Below are 19,360 nucleotides of genomic sequence, written 5' to 3'. Positions count from 1 at the left end.
TGCGCAGGCACTTTGTTGAATCATGGATAGGGCCTGAGATTTTACAGCATTCGACGCCTACTCCAATTTGCTGTGTACATTGATTGATCAGGAACTTAGTAGTGTGGTGTGAGTTTTAACTTTGAGATGGATTGAAGTGTTGCTGTGTCATGGAGATAAGGTCCGATTCTCACTTGTCCGAGCATTCCTTAAAAAAAAAAAAAAGGCTGATCTTTTCTTGATTAAGCTGGAGAATACCGTATTTACCCTTTATTGTTGGTATAAACCATTATTTTACTGAGAACCATTAGCTATTTTAAACTTGGTACATAAATTAAAGAGGAGCTAAATGGATGTGTGATCGTTGCCATTAGTAGCATTTTAGATTATACAGGCAATTATTGTGTTCATTATCCTAGAACAGCCCCTTTGTAGAACCATTGTGGTTGTCTTAGACATTATGCACAAATTTTCCCTTGGAGGTTAAAATTTCCAGTAGTGTATTTTATTTTGTTATCACAGTTGTTTCAAATAAAACAAATATTATGACAAGTAGAAGAAAATTTGCTTCATCTCCTAATATAGGAGATGACAATGAATGTTGAAAATAACTTCTGAGTGTATTTACATTACCTTTTCTTAAACAGTCATAATTACTTCAAGTGATTAATATATTTTATGAGTGAAAAGTTTACAGTCATGGCAAAAGATATCTGGTCTGTCCAGGTATTTAAGACATTTTTTTAAAGAAGGAAGAGATCCACATCAAAACTAAAGTTACCACCTTCTTTATAGAATCTGTAACTTTATAAGTTAACTGGTTTTTATTTTAAATAGCTTATAAGAGTTCAGATTGTATTTTAGATGAGTTGAATAAAAACATATTTCAGAGAAATTGAATATTAAAAGATTATTAATTGAAGTGGGTTAAAAAAAACCCAAGTGTTGAAATGTGTCTTTTCCTCAGTGTTGTTAGAATTGGAAACATTAAAATAAAATAAAAGCAGCCTACAAGATTTACACTATGTACTGTAGTTTGGTTACAAGTTATATTCCAGGAACAAGAGTCACAGTTCAGAAAAGGCCACCTGCAAGGCACAGCCCATTTTTGAAAAGTTGTATTTTATTCCACTAAATGTTTTATTGCTCTTCTTTAAGTTAAAAGGGGTTGGGAGAAGACAACATGTACTTGGCTTCAAAATGGTTACATTCACTAGTCAAGCATCTGACCACATCTGTCTTCATCAATGAGAAAGGTACTAACGCTTTGAGTGATCTGCATATCGGTGTGCAGTGGCTGCTTTGAATGTTTCCACCCAATACGTGACATTTTTTGAAAGGAAACTTTGTATTCATTTCTGAGTGTTTTTGTCCTGGCTTTTACAGTTCCTCACTGCTATGTTGCAGGGGAAAGTGTGAGGTGGTGGTTATGCATTTTGCAAGACAGTGATTCTTTATTTTATTACAAAAAAAGACCAACTCTGGAAGGCCAGATTAAATCATTCCTTTCACTTTTTAATGGGATTTGGATGAATAGAGTAAAATATGCACTTTGCATTCATTGATAGCATCTTTAGGTTGAGGTAATTGAGTCTTTTTTCCCTGACTGAATGAATAATGACTTCATCTGATCCTCAGTGAGGCCTGAAACTTAGACCGCCTTTGTCACAGCAAAAAGATCTGGGCTTTGAAACATGCTCTACTTCCCTGGCTTAATTTTTCTTCATTTTAATCCAAAAACCTATTTTTCTCAATAATTCAAGCATAAACTATGTAGTAGTTGAAGTAGCGGAAATTGCATGATATTTGTCCTGGTTGTGCTGCTTTTTAAATAGAGCTGATAAATCAGCCGCCGAGGTCTTCAGCTGCCCGGTTCTCAAGGGAAGGCACAGCCCATCCCCGCAGCAGCGTTGGGAACTTCAGAACCGGTTGAGTATTGCTCCCTTTCAGACTGTTTGTGATCTGGGGGAGCGGCGCTGTTACTGGTCTTGTGGCCGACCCAGAGATGAAAAAGCCCATGCTGGAGCTCCAAGATGTTGCTGTGGACATTTTACTTGGCTAGAAGGGGATCTGCTGTTGTGGATTAGAGAGCAGTGTGCTTTTTTGGGGAATATACAGCTGGGAATGTGCAGTCTTTGAAGAGTTTCTGTTGAAAATGAGCTGCTGTCTGTGTTGCTGTATTGCAACATGGAGAAGAGTTTTTGTGGCAGGCCAAGTGTCTCATTAATTGTTACATTAGAATCCAGTTGCTCTTTCATATAAAACTGATACTTTGTGTTTAAAGTGTCCTCAGTTAGGAGTCTTACACAGTGAAGTGGCCAAGTGAGCCCTGTGGCAGCGTGCACAGGACAGTGCAGGAGGGGCCGCCCCACCCTGCCGAGTGCAGCACCCTGTCTGTGTTGGTCATGGAACCCACACTCTGGGCACTGCCAGTCCCATGGCTTTGGAGTCCTGGGCATTGCTCCTGTTGTGCCTACACTGTTGTGAAAGGCCATGAACTATTTATTAACCGATGGTAGTACTGACTGTCGGCCACAGGAAGTGATTTAAAACAAGCCTGGTTAGAAAAGAAAACTTACTATTTTATGATTCTGTTTTATAACATAGATCACTGGTGTTCATCTTATTTCTCCTACTAGATTAGCTGTTTCTTGCAGGTAAAATCTTATAGTTAGCTCGTTTTCATAACCTTAGAGTTTAGCACAAAATGTAGTAGACATTTAAATTTATTTGTTTAATTAGTTGAGTTTTCTTCGCAGCTGCGCTTAATGGACTTTCTGACAAAGTTTTATTTTTGCTTGATAATTGCAGGTTCTAAAGATCTCATGAGAGTTTGTGGAAAGTATTAATCAAAACCAGATATAAACTAGATATATGAGTTGTGGGAAAAGGCTAGCTTTCTATTGGGCAAAGTTACAGATTTTTCAAAAGGCACTACAGAATAAACCAAGTTATTTATTAGCTCTGTAATTCTCAAACTTTTTATTTTTTTAATCAGGTTTTTTGCAATCATGTTTTCTTCATGTACTCCTTTTCAAAAGTTATTCCAGATTCAGGAGAAATTGAGGTGGCAGATAGATAACCAACCTGATAGGATTTAGTCTTCTGTTAATGTCACATAGATCAGAAATAAGTAGGTAAGTTAAGTACATGCTGTTCCCCAACCTAGTGGTGCTGAAGGCAGTGGCCTCTCACCCTGGCACCTCTGCCCCGGGGGTACCACCACTTACAGATGAAGAAAACGAGGTTTAACAAAGAATTTAAGGGTGTTCCTCAAGTCACACATTTAGTAAACAGAGAAAGTGGATTCCAATCCAAGTGTGTAATAAGAGCAGTAGCAGCACACCTGGGGAGCGTACTGCCCAGCAGGAACTGTGGCCACTGTGCCTTGCGCTCCCTCTTCGCACCCCCTGGGGGCTGTAAGGAAAATATCCCACAATCCCTATTTTACAGATAAGAAAACCAAAGCCCAGCTTGCCCAAGGTTATGCCGTTAAGTGGCAGAGTCAGCATCTAAATTAGCCTAAATCCAGAGTCCCGAGGAATCCTAGCTGCTGTGCTGTGTCACTTCTCCCTCCCCTCCTGCAGCGCCGAGTTCCCTCTCATCCCCCAACCCCACTCACTGGACTGCCTTGTGGTCTTTCAGGACTGAAAGCAAGCAAAGGGAAGCAGTTCACAGTGATTGCTAGAGCTCGATATTGAAGCTACATGCTTCAAAAGAGCTGTATTCTCTTAACTTGTACAGTGAGAGCTTTTTGGGTTGCTAGTTCTCACTGTTTCCAAGATCCTATACAGAATGCAGCCAAAAAAATGAACTGATTCTTATTGACATAATTTTCCCTCACATTTTGCTCAGCTGGTAAACGATCCATAGAATGGACTTGTGTGTAGTGTACCTGACTGGGAGAACATACAATGTATGATTTGTGCAAATTAAAAAGGTTTTATTTTAAGCTAACTGTCTATTGCTTTTTTTTTTTTTTTTTTTTAATTTGCTGTAAGACAAGTTCTTTCAAAGAGACTGTTGATAGATCGGAAAGACATACATACTGTCCTGTTCTTGGGAACTCTCCATCTAGAGTAGGATCCTCATGGGGGATGTGCAGAGGCGCCCACACGGATAACAGAGGCATGGCCATGGCGTAGCACTTGCAAGGAAGACACGCCCGCACTCTCAGAACTCTCTGTTCCCGGGCCACGCCCTGAGCAAGCTTCCAGTGCCCTTCTCTAGGCTTGCGTTTCACTTTGCCTGAGCCAGTGACCAATGCACCCCCCATCCAGAGGCCATGTCTGAGTTCACTGCGGCTGTGTGCTCTGGCCTCGTGTTTTGTCAGTAGACCCTTTCTGGAAATGCTCTGGGAATCATGACTTATTTCTAGAAATTCTGCCTGAATCTGTTACAGGTTTTTCATATTTCATTATAATAAAGGCTAATACCAAAAAATTTTAAAGTTTTTTTTGTCATCATTACCATGCATTCTGATTTATAATATTAGGGACATTATGGTTAGCTTGTTCATGTATTATGTGTTTTTCTTTCAGGTTGGTTTGTTGGACCTTGAACTCAATCGGCTGACGAAAGCACTATTTTTGGCTTTAGTTGCTCTTTCTGTTGTCATGGTAACCTTACAAGGATTTGTGGGTCCATGGTACCGCAATCTTTTTCGGTTCCTTCTCCTCTTTTCTTACATCATTCCCATAAGGTAGGTTTAAAAACGAACGTAAAACAAATGTCTGGTTTCATTGAGTATGATTTTATTGAAATTTATCTTTGTCAGTGTGAAAGAAATTATCCAAACAAAGCTAGAGAAGTAAGAGCCAGGAGGTCTGAGGAATCTGGAGGAATTCTTCAGTGGAAGTGTTGTTGGGGAGACGTCGTCAGTGCCGGTAGAATGATCTAGAGGTGTCATACTTTCCTGATAGTGAACGTGCTGATGGTGTCTTCTTCAACAGTCAGAGGATATTTCCTGATGAAACATAAACCAGAATTGCACAAAACTAGTTTTGTTTTTTGCTGATAGACTTTTAAATTTCCAGTGCCCTTTGATCTGTGTGGAATCATTGGCATTTTAAAGTTCTATTTAATATATCTAATATCTGTCGAGTTAGATAAAATATTAAGGCTGTGTTTTTCATATGGACTATCATTTCAAAATGTTAACCTATGTTATAACTACAGATTGGGCTATAAGTAGTTAATATTAGATGCCTATTTAATGTAAAGACTAATATTTTACCATATGAACATAAATCCATTTTAAAGTATTTTCAAAAATATTTTAAGAAAGATATTCTTAATAGATATGATTTAAAACGTTCATAGGAATGAGCAGCCGACCCTCACGGTGGATAAAGTGTGAATCTAGAACATCTACCTTTTGTAACAGAGAACGGACTAAAACAGTATAGAATGCTTAGGCTCAGGGAGGTAGCCACTTTGAAGAGAAAGATATCTCTATTTCTAACCCCAGCTTTCTCCAAAATTTGCTCTAAAAGGTGATGTCTCTTCCATTTAGTTACGTCATCAAGTCAGAGCTATAATCTGTTCTTGGGATGTGTACACGCTGCACTGCCCTCACAGACAATCCCTGGGAATGAATCCAGTTGCTCTCACCCAGTATATTCGAGAGGTAGGAAATCAGCCTCCTTTCTGCCCGTCACAGCACAGATTCCTGTGGACGCTCCCTTCCACAGTGTTGCTGGTTCATGGTGGCCAGGCCTGTGCAGAGAGCACGCAGCAAACAGCAACTTCTCGTTGCAGCCGTGTGACTTGCTGCTGACATGGACTTTCTCCACTCCATAAAGCTGACTGCAGAGATGGCTGTTCCAACCTGACTTGTGGATTGAACCTAATAAGGCCCACCTTCCCCACTCTCCTCTCCCACCACACTGCAGCCATCCCCATGTGCCAGCTGCTTCCCACCCTAGCTGTGTCCTCTGCTTCGGTGCTCCTGTACCTCATCATTCCGTGGCTAGGCTTGTCTTGTCACGTCACTTGGCTTTTACCCTAAATACTCTTCCTCAGAGAGGCTGCCTTTGTCTGCTCAGTATAGACCAAGAAACAGCCAGCCACTTGCTATCACAGCAGCCTATTGAATTCTGTGTAGATCTCTATGACATTCATCTTGTTTGTTGCCCGTTTCTTTCTTCTCACTAAGCCCTGTGAGAATAGAGGCCTTGTGTGGCCCGTTTGTTGTTGTGTCCTAGTTAGGGCCTAAAACGGAGCACGCTTGGGATGTGGTAGGGCCTCCGTAAGTATTTGTTGAATGGACCCATTACAAAGGCCCCGTCCTGCTCAGAGGACCCAAGCACAGATCCTCACAGTTCCTGTGCCAGCACGTATTGAGTGCCACAAGTGGACTCTGTTCGTCTTTGTCCTCAAAATACCCAGGCCCCCCACTGGCTAAGTGGCAATTAACAAAGTATAACCAGAAAGTAACCTGCCTTTTGTATCTGTCTGTCATGCCAGAATTTACTTATTCGGATGTGATGGTCCTTCAGGTAGTTCTCATTTGTTGTTCAGCCTAAATACTCACCTTGATCCCAGGCCCTTCACACATTGCATCTTCTCTCCACCAGCTTCCTCTGTTTGATTCCACCGCTCCCAAGAGTCTCCTTTGTCTCCAGACACATGAATGAACCCTGGTGTCCATTTTTGTATTGTCACGTGAGAAGATAGGTTAGCCATCAAGTGAAGGGGGAAATAAGACATTTCTCCTGCTTTTCTTAGTTTCTGGCGGTTGGAATGCCTGTCTCAGGCAAAGCAGGCTGCAGTGACTGGCCCAGATGGAGGAGCTGCTTCTCCTAGAGCTGCAGGGAACACCTCCTGACACTGTGGCCTTGTCACTCGAAGACCTGCTGACTAATGGGAGTCGAGTCTCTGGTTCTCAGGAGCTCCACGTAAGGCACATGGTGAGGCACATATACATGTTTGTGCCAGCTTGAGAACCTGTCTCAAGGGTGGCATATTTTTCTCCTATGGAGAAAATGTATTTCAACTCCCAAAATATGTTGATAGACACTTCTGCAGTATCTGCCTTTTGGGTTATATTAGGTTATGTGTTCATTTTTATCAGAGCTTCATAACACAGAACGTGTTTGGGATTCTTCCCCTGCAAGTTGCTTCCAGAGCCTCATAGCATGTTGTTTTCATTACTATTTGCTTTGTGGATTGGTATGTGGTCATTTTATAAATATTCCATGTATGCTTTAAAAATATGTGTATTTTTACATGAATTATTCTATATCCATTAGATTGATCTTCTTTAATGTATGCGCTTTACTGTTGTTTTTTTTTTTTTTAAACTCCTTAACTTTTTAGTTACTGAGAGTGTGCAAATCTCTCACCATAATAATGAACTTGTCCATTTTCCCATGCCATTTTGTGAATTCTAGCTTTATATATTGTGAGGCTATGTTATTAGTTGCTTACAGGTTTAGAATAGCTCTTATTATTCTGGTGAATGAAAATTTCTTATAAACAGCATTAGCTAGGTGGTAGTGATGTTGTCTTAAATCCCATGCTACTGTCTTTACACTTACTGTGATTAATACTTTATTTGTGTTAATTTATACCACCTTATTTTTGCTGTTTGTTTTACTTCTGTATTTATTTTTCTTTTCTTTCTTGCAACCTTTGGAGTTTTTTCAATTCCATTTTTTCTATTAACTTGAAATGATACCCTATATTTCTTTTTTTTTTTTTTTTTTTTTTTTTTTTTGAGACGGAGTCTTGCTCTGTCGCCCAGGCTAGAGTGCAGTGGCCGGATCTCAGCTCACCGCAACCTCTGCCTCCTGGGTTCACGCCATTCTCCTGCCTCAGCCTCCCGAGTGGCTGGGACCACAGGCGCCCACCACCTCGCCCGGCTAATTTTTTGTATTTTTAGTAGAGACGGGGTTTCACCGTGTTAGCCAGGAGGGTCTCGATCTCCTGACCTCGTGATCCGCCCGTCTCGGCCTCCCAAAGTGCTGGGATTACAGGCTTGAGCCACCGCGCCCGGCCTCTATATTTCTATTATTGTGCTTTCCCTAGAAGTTTTACATATTTAATATGTAATATTTAGTAAAGTTTAAAGTTAAGCTTTATCTTTCCTCTTCTCTCAATCAATGCTAAGACCCTAAAATATTTTAAGTCAGCTCATCTCCCCTCTCCCATCCACTTACATGCTTTACTAGTCGACATTTGCTTTCATCTTGTCATCCTGTTTGGTTTATACTCAGTGTTTGCACTAGACCTCCAGGCCACAACCTTCTTACCATTACTGCAGTAGTAAAAGGGTGTTTCTAGCGAATCGTCCTACATATTCTTGATCAGTCTTTTTTCAAAGAGGATAAGGGCTTTTAGCAGGGTAAATTTCATTTACAGAAGAATAACCTTAATGATTATGTCTGAAGTAAGACTTGGAAAATACAATGCGTATTATTCACATTCAATCCCATTACTTTTTATTTTGGCCGGCCGAGGTGGCTCACACCTGTAATCCCTAGCACTTTGGGAGGCCAAAGCAGGTGGATCACCTGAGGTCAGGAGTTTGGGACCAGCCTGGCCATCATGGTGGAATCCCGTCTCTACTAAAAATACAAAAATTAGTGGGGTGTGGTGGCACACACTTGTAATCCCACCTACTTGAGAGGCTGAGGCAGGAGAATCGCTTGAACCCAGGAAGTGGAGGTTGCAGTGAGCCAAGACTGCCCCACTGCTCTCCAGTCTGGGCAGGCAAAAGAGCAAAACTCTGTCTCAAAGAAATAAAGAGACAATACAAGGTAGCAAGGTAAGTGTTGTGGTCAGTAAATAGTAAAAGCTGATGCACTGGCCCCTGCTGACACAGAACAAATGGGCAGGCCATCCAGTGCCCTTGGCCTCTTCTTAATCGGAGGGGACAGGCGAAAGCATATAAACGAAACAGTTACATAGTGGTAAAACACTATGTAGTAAAGTCAAACCGGTCACTGGAACAGAGAGAACCTTGCAGGGCTTCAGAGCAATGTAGGCCTTCCCTGACCGGGTGCTCATTAAGCAGTGGCCTGCATGGTGAGGCCACCGTGGAAGACCTGGGGAAAATGTCTTGGCAGAGAAAGCACGTTGTCCCAGCACAGCAGAGATGGCCAGTGGCTGGCACGTGTGCACTCCAGGTCGGCCTCCCCAGCCTCCAGCACAGGGCGCTGCTCCCGTGTCTGTTGAGCAAACACATCTTTTTCTAGGAATTCCTTCTTTTTTGCTCTCATTAATTTGATTTTTCTTAAAGTCAACTGATTTCTTTCAGTTCTAGAATGTCACATGATGTTCCTTTCAAGGCTGCTTCTCTTTCACCGCATAAAAGGCCTCATGAGAGCTTTGCTTCCTTTTGTATCTAGGGTACCTCTGTCTTTAACTGACAGAAACTATTGAACAGTATTGGGACTTTTATTATGTTTTAGTGAAATATTTTATTTATATGGACTATCTCCAGTTGCTTCTTTCTTTAGTAAAATAATATAGAAAGATTTGACCTTTTCCTGATCCGGTTACCAAGAAAAATTAATTATAGTTATGAAAATTAGTTTATGTAATAAGCATTTTTTAACTAAAACTAATTTTTGTTTTCATACCTTCGTAATTATATGTATTTATAGTAAAACAAAATAGAAAATAGGGCAGGTGAATAGCTTTAGTCCAGGAGTTAGAGACCAGCATGGGCAATATGGTGAAACCTGGTCTCTCCAAAACAAACAAACAAACAAACAAACAAAAAATTAGCTAAGCACGGTGGCATGCACCTGTAGTCCTAGCTAGTTGGGAGGCTGAGGCAGGAGGATCGCATTAGCCCCAGAGGTGGAGGCTGCAGTGAGCCGAGATCACGTCACTGTACTCCAGCCTGGGCAGCAGAGCAAGAGCCTGTCTCGAAAGAAAGAAAAAAAAAAAAAACTAATAATAAGAGAAGATGATAAGTATGATCTGTAATCCTGCTATCTCTACTCAAATTCTGTCAAACCTTTCCAGTGTGTTTATACAGACTTACAAATATGACTATGCATACTTATATCTACATAAAATGCCCACACCCCAGATTAAGTCTGTGTATCGTCTCTAGTGTCTGCTTAGAAAATGAGGACGATGGTAGGCTTTCTGCAGGTCTCTCTTGCTCTGGTTTTTCAGTCAACAGTTTGATGTTTAGCATGTTCGGTCATGCTTGGAGAGGCTTTTGGGGAAGAACTATCACTTCCCCTCTGTTTAGCTCCAGAACGTCTCACACCACTTCAACACAAGGCTCTACTGTGTTTCTCTCACTCAGGATGCAGTGACACAGGGTGCACGCAGGGGTGAGATCCGTTGATGTCGAAAGCACAGGACAACGATTCGGGGAATTAAAGTTCACATTTGATTAAAGCCAAGTTTGTTTTCCTTTTGCAAAGTTGACGTAAAATATGAATAACGACACGTTCTAGTATTTGCTAAATATGCTTTTGGATTGAATAAAAGGTAAGACTTCTAAAATATGTTTTGGTTTTGCACGGTATGCATATCTGAAAAGTAAAATGCTTTTTTCTTTCTTTCTTTTTTTTTTTTTTTTCTTTTGAGACGGAGTCTTGGTCTGTCACCCAAGCTGGAGTGCAGTGGCGCAATCTCGGCTCACTGCAAGCTCCGCCTCCTGGGTTCACGCCATTCTCCTGCCTCAGCCTCCCAAGTAGCTGGGACTACAGGCGCCGCCACCATACCCGGCTAATTTTTTGTATTTTTAGTAGAGACGGGATTTCACCATACTAGCCACGATTGTCTTTATCTCCTGACCTTGTGATCTGCCCACATCGGCTTCCCAAGTAAAGTGCTTTTTTCTCTGTTGTCCTAATACTCTTTTTTTTTTTCCCCCATTCCTTTAAACTTTATTTATATGAATAAAAGAACTTGAGACAATTTAGCTCAATTTTAATGTTTCCCAAGCATTATTTTGACCAGGTACCCAGGTTTAAGTTATGAACATTGACAGTGTCCATTATATAACCACACTTGAAGTTATTAAGGACTTAACCATTTTCTAATATTAGCCTATTTTCTACACTGCTTTTCACATATATGCCCATTAACAAATGGAATGTCTGTTACATTTATTGTTTTGTGAATGTTTCTGGAAAACTGCAGTATGTGTGAAGACCAATTTCCATGCTGGCATTGCATGCATCCAAATATTAATGCACAGAGGCACAGAATTAGAGCAACAAGAGAGCATATTCAAACACTAGCACGCCCCATTCCCCTTTTTATTGCTTGTTTGCTTAGTACTTCTTAAAACAAAAAGAAAGACTTGAATTCAACGTTCAACTACCAAAGAAAGAGTAACAGCAGGGCACATACTCAGGGCTCAAATGAAACTGTAAGCACTAGCTGGCGCAAAACAGTAGACATCGGTTTATATTACTATATATATATATATGACCTTATTATCTAAGTCTTCTCAACCAGGGCCTTCCAAACCAATTGGTAACAACATGATTTATGTTGAAATATACACAAGAAATAACAGTGTGTTCTTTGGGCATTTAAGAACTCAAGACTATCCAAATTTGAATTCAGGTCTGTAGGAAGTGAGAAGCCTGTACTAAGCAACTGTGCTACATTTCTGCTGCAGTTAGGTTATTTTGGACAATTATACCTAAACTATCCTTGGTTTCATCCAGCAAAATGTATAGAATACAAACAGGAAAGCATGCCAGCCAGTTAGGGGTTTAATAACGCATCATTTTTATTCTCTTGCTCTGAAAACTTGTATCAAAAAAAAAATCTAAACTAAGGAAAGTAACTCAAGATTTATGGGCCTCTTGTGCTTTAAAAAAAGAAAAAAAAAAAAGGTACCTACTAATTTGCTCAGATATAGCAGGCTTAATGGTTCTATATTTGTAAAAGTTTTTAAGAATGGTTTCTAACGTAGGAGAGGGGAAACATCCATTATCCCTTTTCAGAATTTAAATGGAGGACAGTAAACATTCTTTACACCCAAAACCTATGGCAGCAGTTCAAATTTGACCAAGGTAAATGTATGGAGATGTTCTAAACACAGCTAAGACTCAGCAAGTCTAACACACACTAAAATCATATGATTACATTTTAAAAGAAAATGCACAAAAACCAAATAGAAATTTTGAGATTTTTTTCATTTGAAGGTAATCTTAATGCTATTAAATTCACAAATGCTAATTTAAATACCCAATCCTGCATATCTAAAACACACATTGCAAACACACAAATTATCTCTTCTCTCCACATGTCAGCGCCCATTCATATCATGGTTTGGAAATGGGGAGACTAGATTCCCCTTAAACTGCAAGTCAGCAGGTGTTTCTTTACAGTTAACTTTAGCAAAATTCATACAAAATAGTAATTAACAATGATCTTCTTTACTTGTTAACTCACAAGGAAACACCTTCAAAACTGCATTTTGTTAAAGTTTCTGTACTAAAATGTAGAAAAACTGAACTACACAAATATTGAAAAGTTAAAAATTCCTTAATTTTTTATTCCTGGTACCACTACCACAATTTACAGGGCAATATACCTGATGTAATGAAAAGAAAAAGAAAAAGACAAAGCTACAACAGATAAAAGACCTCAGGAATGTACATCTAATTGACACTACATTGCATTAATCAATAGCTGCACTTTTTGCAAACTGTGGCTATGACAGTCCTGAACAAGAAGGGTTTCCTGTTTAAGCTGCAGTAACTTTTCTGACTATGGATCATCGTTCCTTCTGTGGCAGATTTTTACAGTTCCTCTAATGCATTTGGGACGACTGTCTCAAAGTAACCTGCAGCTTTCCTGACAACTCCTCGCTCTCTCTCCTGCTAAGAACTGTAGCCCTTTTCTGCTGTTTTTAGAACCTTCTGCTACCATATCCACCACTTCCACCACCAGATCCATAACCACCACCATAGGGACTGCCCGAGCTTCTTCCACCAAAACTGCCCCCTTTCATGGGTCCATAATTTGACTGCTGTTGTCCACTATAATTTCCAAAATCATTATAGTTCCCACCACCACCATAGTTACCACCGCCAAAATTTCCTCCTTCATTGTAACCATCATATCCTCCACCACCGCCACCATATCCACCTTGGTTTCCATATCCTGGTCCACCACCACCATAGCCCCCTCTACTACTATAACCAGGACCACCGCCATAGTTGCCACCATCACCTCCAAATCCATTATATCCACCATCACCTCCTCCATAACTACCTCTGCTACCACCAGCTCCACCACCATAGCCTCCTCTTCCACCAAAGTTTCCACCACGGCCAAAATTACCTCCACCACCTCCAAAGTTTCCTCCACGACCCATAAAATTGCCAGATCCACCTCCACGACCTCTCTGTGATCCAGCAGACTGCATCTCTTGTTTAGAAAGGGCCTTTTTCACTTCACAATTATGCCCATTAATAGTGTGGTATTTCTGAACAACAGTTTTATCAACTGTATCATGATCATCAAAAGTTACAAAAGCAAATCCTCTCTTTTTTCCACTCTGCCTGTCTTCCATAACTTCTATGGTTTCAATCTTGCCATACTTTTCAAAGTAGTCTCTCAAATTATATTCTTCTGTATCTTCTTTAATACCACCAACAAAAACTTTCTTCACTGTTAGATAGGCACCAGGCTTTACAGAATCCTCTCTAGAAACAGCTCTCTTTGGTTCCACTACACGCCCATCAACCTTGTGTGGTCGAGCACACATTGCTGCATCCACCTCTTCAACACAAGAATAAGTCACAAAACCAAAGCCCCTGGAACGTTTTGTTTGGGGGTCTCTCATTACCACACAATCTGTGAGTGTGCCCCATTTCTCAAAATGTTCTCTTAAACTATCATCTGTAGTTTCAAAGCTCAGACCACCAATAAACAGTTTTCTCAACTGCTCTGGTTCCTTTGGATCATGGCCCTTCTCCCCCCGGCAGCGACGGCGATGGCCGGAGTCGGGCTGGGGGCGACCGGGCGGCGGTTTTACCTCCATTTTGAGACCGGACTCGCCTCTTCCAACTCGAGTTCAATATGGGACCGAGAGGAAGAGGCTGTCCTAATACTCTTAAAGGGCTTTTCAAATTTAAGCTGTTTTATAAAAAGTCCTCTGTATGAAGTAAAATATTTTGAGTTACTTGATAGAATTTACATTGTAAATTTCAAAGGAAAATATTATAGTATTTAACTTTTACTTTTGTAATTCTAAAATTCATACATGTTCCCTAAATCCTGTGCATCTCTCATAAGAAAAGGAAAATTGATTATCAGAATTCTATATTCATTTAAAGTTCTCTGAGGTCAGGGACTTGCAGTTACTTCCCTCTTTAATCATTACCTCTTTCGTCCATATGCTTTGAAATGCTATATACCAGTGTAGTTGATAATGCAAAAACTGTCTTATCAGTGTGGGTCAGAGTGTTTTTACTCCCACATGAGGCATATGTGGGTGTTACCAGCAGAATGTTGTTTGACGAAGTGATAAAGGTGTTCCTTCTGCGAACACCGAGGAACCTCTTGTCAATACAGCGGCTTTGTCCTTCTGCGAACACCGAGGAACCCCTTGTCAATACAGCGGCTTTGTCTTTCTGCGAACACCGAGGAACCCCTTATCAATACAGTGGCTTTGTCCTTCTGCGAACACCGAGGAACCCCTTGTCAATACAGCAGCTTTGTCTTTCTGAGAACACCGAGGAACCCCTTGTCAATACAGCGGCTTTGTCCTTCTGCGAACACCGAGGAACCCCTTGTCAATACAACGGCTTTGTCTTTCTGAGAACACCGAGGAACCGCTTGTCAATACAGCGGCTTTGTCCTTCTGAGAACACCGAGGAACCCCTTGTCAATACAGCAGCTTTGTCCTTCTGCAAACACCGAGGAACCCCTTGTCAATATAGCGGCTTTGTCTTTCTGCGAACACCGAGGAACCTCTTGTCACTACAGCGGCTTTGTCCTTCTTGCGAACACCGAGGAACCTCTTGTCAGTACAGCGGCTTTGTGGAAGCACTGCAGGTGCAGGTGTGTGTGGCTGGGAGACGGGGTTCCCTCTCACTGACCAGGGCTCTGGCACCCAACCCAGTGAGCGTGGGGATGCTTGCCCGTGAGCTTCCGGAGCAGACGGACTGGGGACCCCAGAGCTCTGTGCAGTCGGCACACCCCTGGAGGACCGAAAGTGTCAGGCAGCACAGGCACAGCAGTCATTGCTCCTGGATTTAGTAAGGAACTTTTCTGAAGGAAAACTTCTAGGAGATTTATCAGGTTACTTTTAGGTTAGGTACCCTTTCTGTGACATTTTACAGGTTTTTGCTAATTTACCAAACAGCTTTAGTAAGACCTTATTTTCCAGGTAGAATGCTTGGTGAAAAGAGTGTTTTCAACTTCTTTAGACCTAGATGTGATATTCAGGTATTGATGATTTGGAAAATTTGGAGCCTATCCAGATTGCATAAAATGCTAATATTGGGAGATTCACTGTTTGGAAAGCATTCACCAAGGGTATGTCCAGGTGGCGTTTTGCTTGAAGAGATAGATTAGAGGCAGGTATTAGTCTGTTCTCACACTGCTGTGAAGATACTACACTAGACTGGGTAATTGATAAACAAAGGAGATTGAATTGACTCACAGTTCTGCATGGCTGGGTAGGCCTCAGGAAACTTGTAATCATGGTGGAAGGGGAAGTAGGCACCTTCGCAAGGCAGCAGGACAAAGTGTGAGCATGTAAAGGAGGAACCATCATACACTCACCAAACCATCAGAGGAACTGTTCACGCTCATCAAACCATCAGACCTCATGAGAACTCATTATCACAACACGGCAGCAGGAGGTGTGAGCATGTGAAGGAGGAACCATCACACACTCATCAAACCGTCAGATCTCAGAAGAACTCATTATCATGACAAGGCAGCAGGAGAAGGTGTGAGCATGTGAAGGAGGAACCGTCCCACACTCATCAAACCACCAGACCTCACGCGAACTCATTCATTATCACGAGAACAGCATAGAGGAAACCGTCCCCATGATCCAATCACCTGTCTCCCTCTACACGTGGGGATTACAATTCAAGATGAGATTTGGGTGGAGACACAGAGCCAGATCCTCTCAGGGGCTGACTAGAGGAGGTACTCAGCAGCTTTGCAGAAACCAGGAATAGCGAGGGGCTATCCAAGAAGGATCTGTGTTGGGGTCTGTTTTCTAATAGTGTGGACTCTCAGGGTATGCACAGGAGACCCATCATGTTTTATCAGCAGAAACTACCAGCTTGACCTAAAGGAACAGAGGATGAGATGAGAGAAGGCTGTTGGACTCCCAAAATCTGATAGGCAGGAAACAGCTTGATAGAGCTACTGGCTGCCAGCATGTGCTGCCTTTCAGAAAGAGGAAGAATGACCCCAGGGCCAGCATTGACATGGGCAGTGCAGAGGTCATGGAGCTGTCGGCCTAAGGGGCACTGAGACGCAGTTATTCTGTTATTCTCAGCTCTTGAAACTTCACAGAGTTTGCCTTGCTGAATTTCAAACTTGCTTGGAATCGGTGATCTTATATTCCTTCCAGTTTCTCCCATTTGGAATGGAAATATCTATCTATCCTTGTGCCACCACTGTATTTTGGGAGCAGATAGCTTGTTTTCTAGTTTCACAGGTCCACAGGTGGAGAGGAACTTAGGTCCCAGGATGGACCATGGCCAGTGTCTCACCCATACCTAATTTAGATAGTTTAAATGATGAGATTTGGGACATTTGAGCAGATGCGGTTTGGATGAGATTTGGGACTTAATGTTGATGCTATAGTAGGCTGAGATATTTGGGATATTGGGGTGGGGTAAATGTATTCTGCATTTGGGACTGATGTAAATTTGGGGAATGCTAGAGGGTGGACTCCCGTGCATGCAGTGATGGCCCCCAAAACATATGCCCACAAGACATCTATGAATGGGACCTTACTTGAGAAAAGAGTCTTTGCAGATATGATTAAGATAATGATCTCTAAACGAGACCATCCTGAATTAGAGTAGGCCCTAATTGCAGTGACTGTCCTTGTAATCAAAGGAGTAGGAATATGCCAAGGAGAAGGTGAGGTGAAGACAATGACAGAAACTGGAATGGTTCCACTACAAGCCAGGGCACGCCAAGGACTGTGAGCAGACCCAGAGCTGGAGAGAGGCAGAACAGCCACCTCCACCCGCCCCACCCCACCCCACCCCGCCCAGTGTCCCAGAGGAAGCAGCTCTGCCCACACCTTCCAGATGGTGAGAAAATAACATTCTGTTGCTGTAAGACATCTAGTGATGGCATCTTTAAGAAACCAGCGCACCACATAGAGTCATTTTTTACAAAATGCTTCATCCCCTGCTCTTGGCAAGGTAGCGTCAGGAAGGGTGAGATGCTGCAGTGTCCCATGGCCACTGTTTGGCTTTTAAGAAACAGTTCAGTTTCCCGATATTCCCGAGTGTTTCCTTTCCGCCTGTTGTTCCTTGAGTGTTGTGGGAGGATGTCTCCTTGTCCTGCTAAGTGTCCTGCTAAGCTCTCACTTTTTAATAGGCAGCTCAGCCTTCTGCATGCTGAACACTTGGTTGAATGTGTAATGGTTCTTCATTTACTCAACATCCAAGTATGTGCTTTTGGGAAGGTATTGCGATGGGCCATTCAGCTTAGTACACGCCCCGTGCCGCTGTGTGTGAGCATGCAGGGATGAATGGCGCACACCCTCAAGGTCTTGCAGCTCAGTCCTCAGCGTCTTCATCTGGACGCCCTGTCCCCCTCCCTCCCTCTCCTTTCCCTGCTCTTTCTCTCCACAGAAGTAAAAATTATCTAAAACTTTAAATTACTTCTTCCTCCTCTCCTTACAACCTAGCCCTCAACAAAAGCCAAAAACCTGTCCCTAAACGTTCAAGTTTGTTTAGTTGTTTTTTTTTTTAAATAATATATTTTTCTTTAGGAAAAAAATATTTTTCTATAATTTATCTTTTTGTTAAGTTTTTAGTTACTGAGCATGGCTAATTCATGAACTCTCATCACTAGTTTTATATAAAGTTGAAATAAAACAAAGTTTTATTTTATATATACAAACCTTATTGCCTCTGATTGTGGAAATAGTGCTGGGGAACAGAGAAGTTATTTGATAGAAAAAGGGCATAGTTTAGAAGTAATTTTGGCTAAAGAGCCCCTTTTTCTGGTTTGCTTATTTGAACTCAGAAAATTCAGAAAAATGAAGAGGTTTCTAAGATTGTTTGGGGAAACAATTTGAAAAATTTCTACGATGAAGCTTGTTTTCCAGATTTTAAGGTCAGTGGAGATGCTGTGACAGGAAAACTGGTGAATACTGCTTTTCTAATACCACAGTCCATCCCCTTTACGTGGCACATATGCCAGGGATTCCATACCTGAACCCTGAGGGTCCAGCGTGGCTGCAAAACCGTCTAGCGCTTAGCACCATTATCTTCACGCAGTTTCAGAGTTAAGGTGCCATACACGCTTAAGATGTTTCCTTTTATACTTTTTCTGTATAAATCTCTTATTAGTTATAGCATGAATTATGTGCCAGTTTTTATATTGGCTTAGAAAATATATTTTTGCACAATTCATTTCATTTCTTTTGAAATAATCACTGTCTTGGCTTTAAAAAATTATAGTTAACAAATTTGTTTTAATCTATCGAAAAAGTTATTACTTTTCGTTGCACGGGCTGCTTTAGCAGCCTTTGAGCATAGTTTTGTTTTGAAATGTGTGGGCTTTAAAGTTTTCATTTCATTTTTAATAGAGAATTATATTTATTTATGAGATACAATGTAATGTTTTGGTGTATGTATACATTATGGAATGCTGCTCTTATGGTTAATTTCTTGCTTTTCCTAAAGGTTTGCCATCTAAAAATTGCATATCTAAATATATGCAGTCACCTCTTGGTACCCATGGGGGACTGGTTCCAGCAGCCTCCATGGATACCAAAACGCACACATACCCGGGTCCCACGGTGGGCCCTGCAAAACCTGTCCGTAGGACAAGTGGACCGCCAGTGTCTGCGGGGTTTGCCTCCCAGGAATACTGTGTTTTGATGCATGTTTGGTTGCAGATGCAGAGCCCTCAGATACGGAGGGTTGACTTGACTTACTAAAAAGAGTCCGTATCTGAGTGGACTTGCACAGTTCAAGCCTGTGTTGTTTGAGAGTCAGCTGTGAATTCGTTTTTCCTGTTTTGTTAGTTTCTGTAATTGAAATCATACTGGATGTTTTCTTTTTGTCTTATTCCTTTTGTTTAACATGGCTGCATGCAGGAGGTTGTGTTGTCCTCTTCTCGTTTCTTGCAGCTTGTCATTCTCTTGCATGAGTGCGTTCCAGTGTATCCAGTGTATCCAGTGTACCCGCTGTCTCGGGGTTTGGGTTGCAGTGTACCCGCTGTC

At 41.5% G+C, this 19,360-nt stretch overlaps 2 protein-coding genes across 7 annotated transcripts in view; one reads left to right on the top strand and one right to left on the bottom strand.

Annotated features, from left to right (window-relative positions):
• Positions 1-19,360, top strand: part of ATP9B (ATPase phospholipid transporting 9B (putative)) — a 268,072-nt gene that overhangs the window by 166,787 nt on the left and 81,925 nt on the right. For all 5 annotated transcript variants that reach the window (XM_026455182.1, XM_026455183.2, XM_026455181.1 and 2 more), the window contains one exon: positions 4,521-4,681. In XM_026455182.1, the coding sequence (XP_026310967.1) occupies positions 4,521-4,681 (161 nt within the window). The remainder of the gene's footprint in view (positions 1-4,520; positions 4,682-19,360) is intronic.
• LOC113225015 (heterogeneous nuclear ribonucleoprotein A3-like) lies at positions 10,826-14,011 on the bottom strand. Of its 2 annotated transcripts, XM_026455185.1 has the most exons (2): positions 13,955-14,011; positions 10,826-13,888 (listed from the first exon to the last, which is right to left on the bottom strand). In XM_026455185.1, exons 1-2 carry the CDS (start codon positions 13,958-13,960, stop codon positions 12,824-12,826), a joined length of 1,071 nt encoding a protein of 356 aa, XP_026310970.1. In that variant the 5' UTR covers positions 13,961-14,011; the 3' UTR covers positions 10,826-12,823. The 2 variants fall into 2 exon arrangements, with proteins under 2 accessions (XP_026310970.1, XP_026310969.1); XM_026455184.1 differs by having other exon boundaries at positions 10,826-13,960.

Source organism: Piliocolobus tephrosceles, chromosome 18 (assembly GCF_002776525.5).
Source record: "Piliocolobus tephrosceles isolate RC106 chromosome 18, ASM277652v3, whole genome shotgun sequence".
NCBI classification, from domain to species: domain Eukaryota; kingdom Metazoa; phylum Chordata; class Mammalia; order Primates; family Cercopithecidae; genus Piliocolobus; species Piliocolobus tephrosceles.
The sequence above is the reverse complement of the archived record's forward strand: the minus strand, read 5'-3'. Positions and strand labels throughout refer to the sequence as shown.

Excerpts from the sequence above, each read along its gene's own strand:
- LOC113225015 (XM_026455184.1), bottom strand. The coding sequence starts at position 13,960 with ATGGAGGTAAAACCGCCGCCCGGTCGCCCCCAGCCCGACTCCGGCCAT.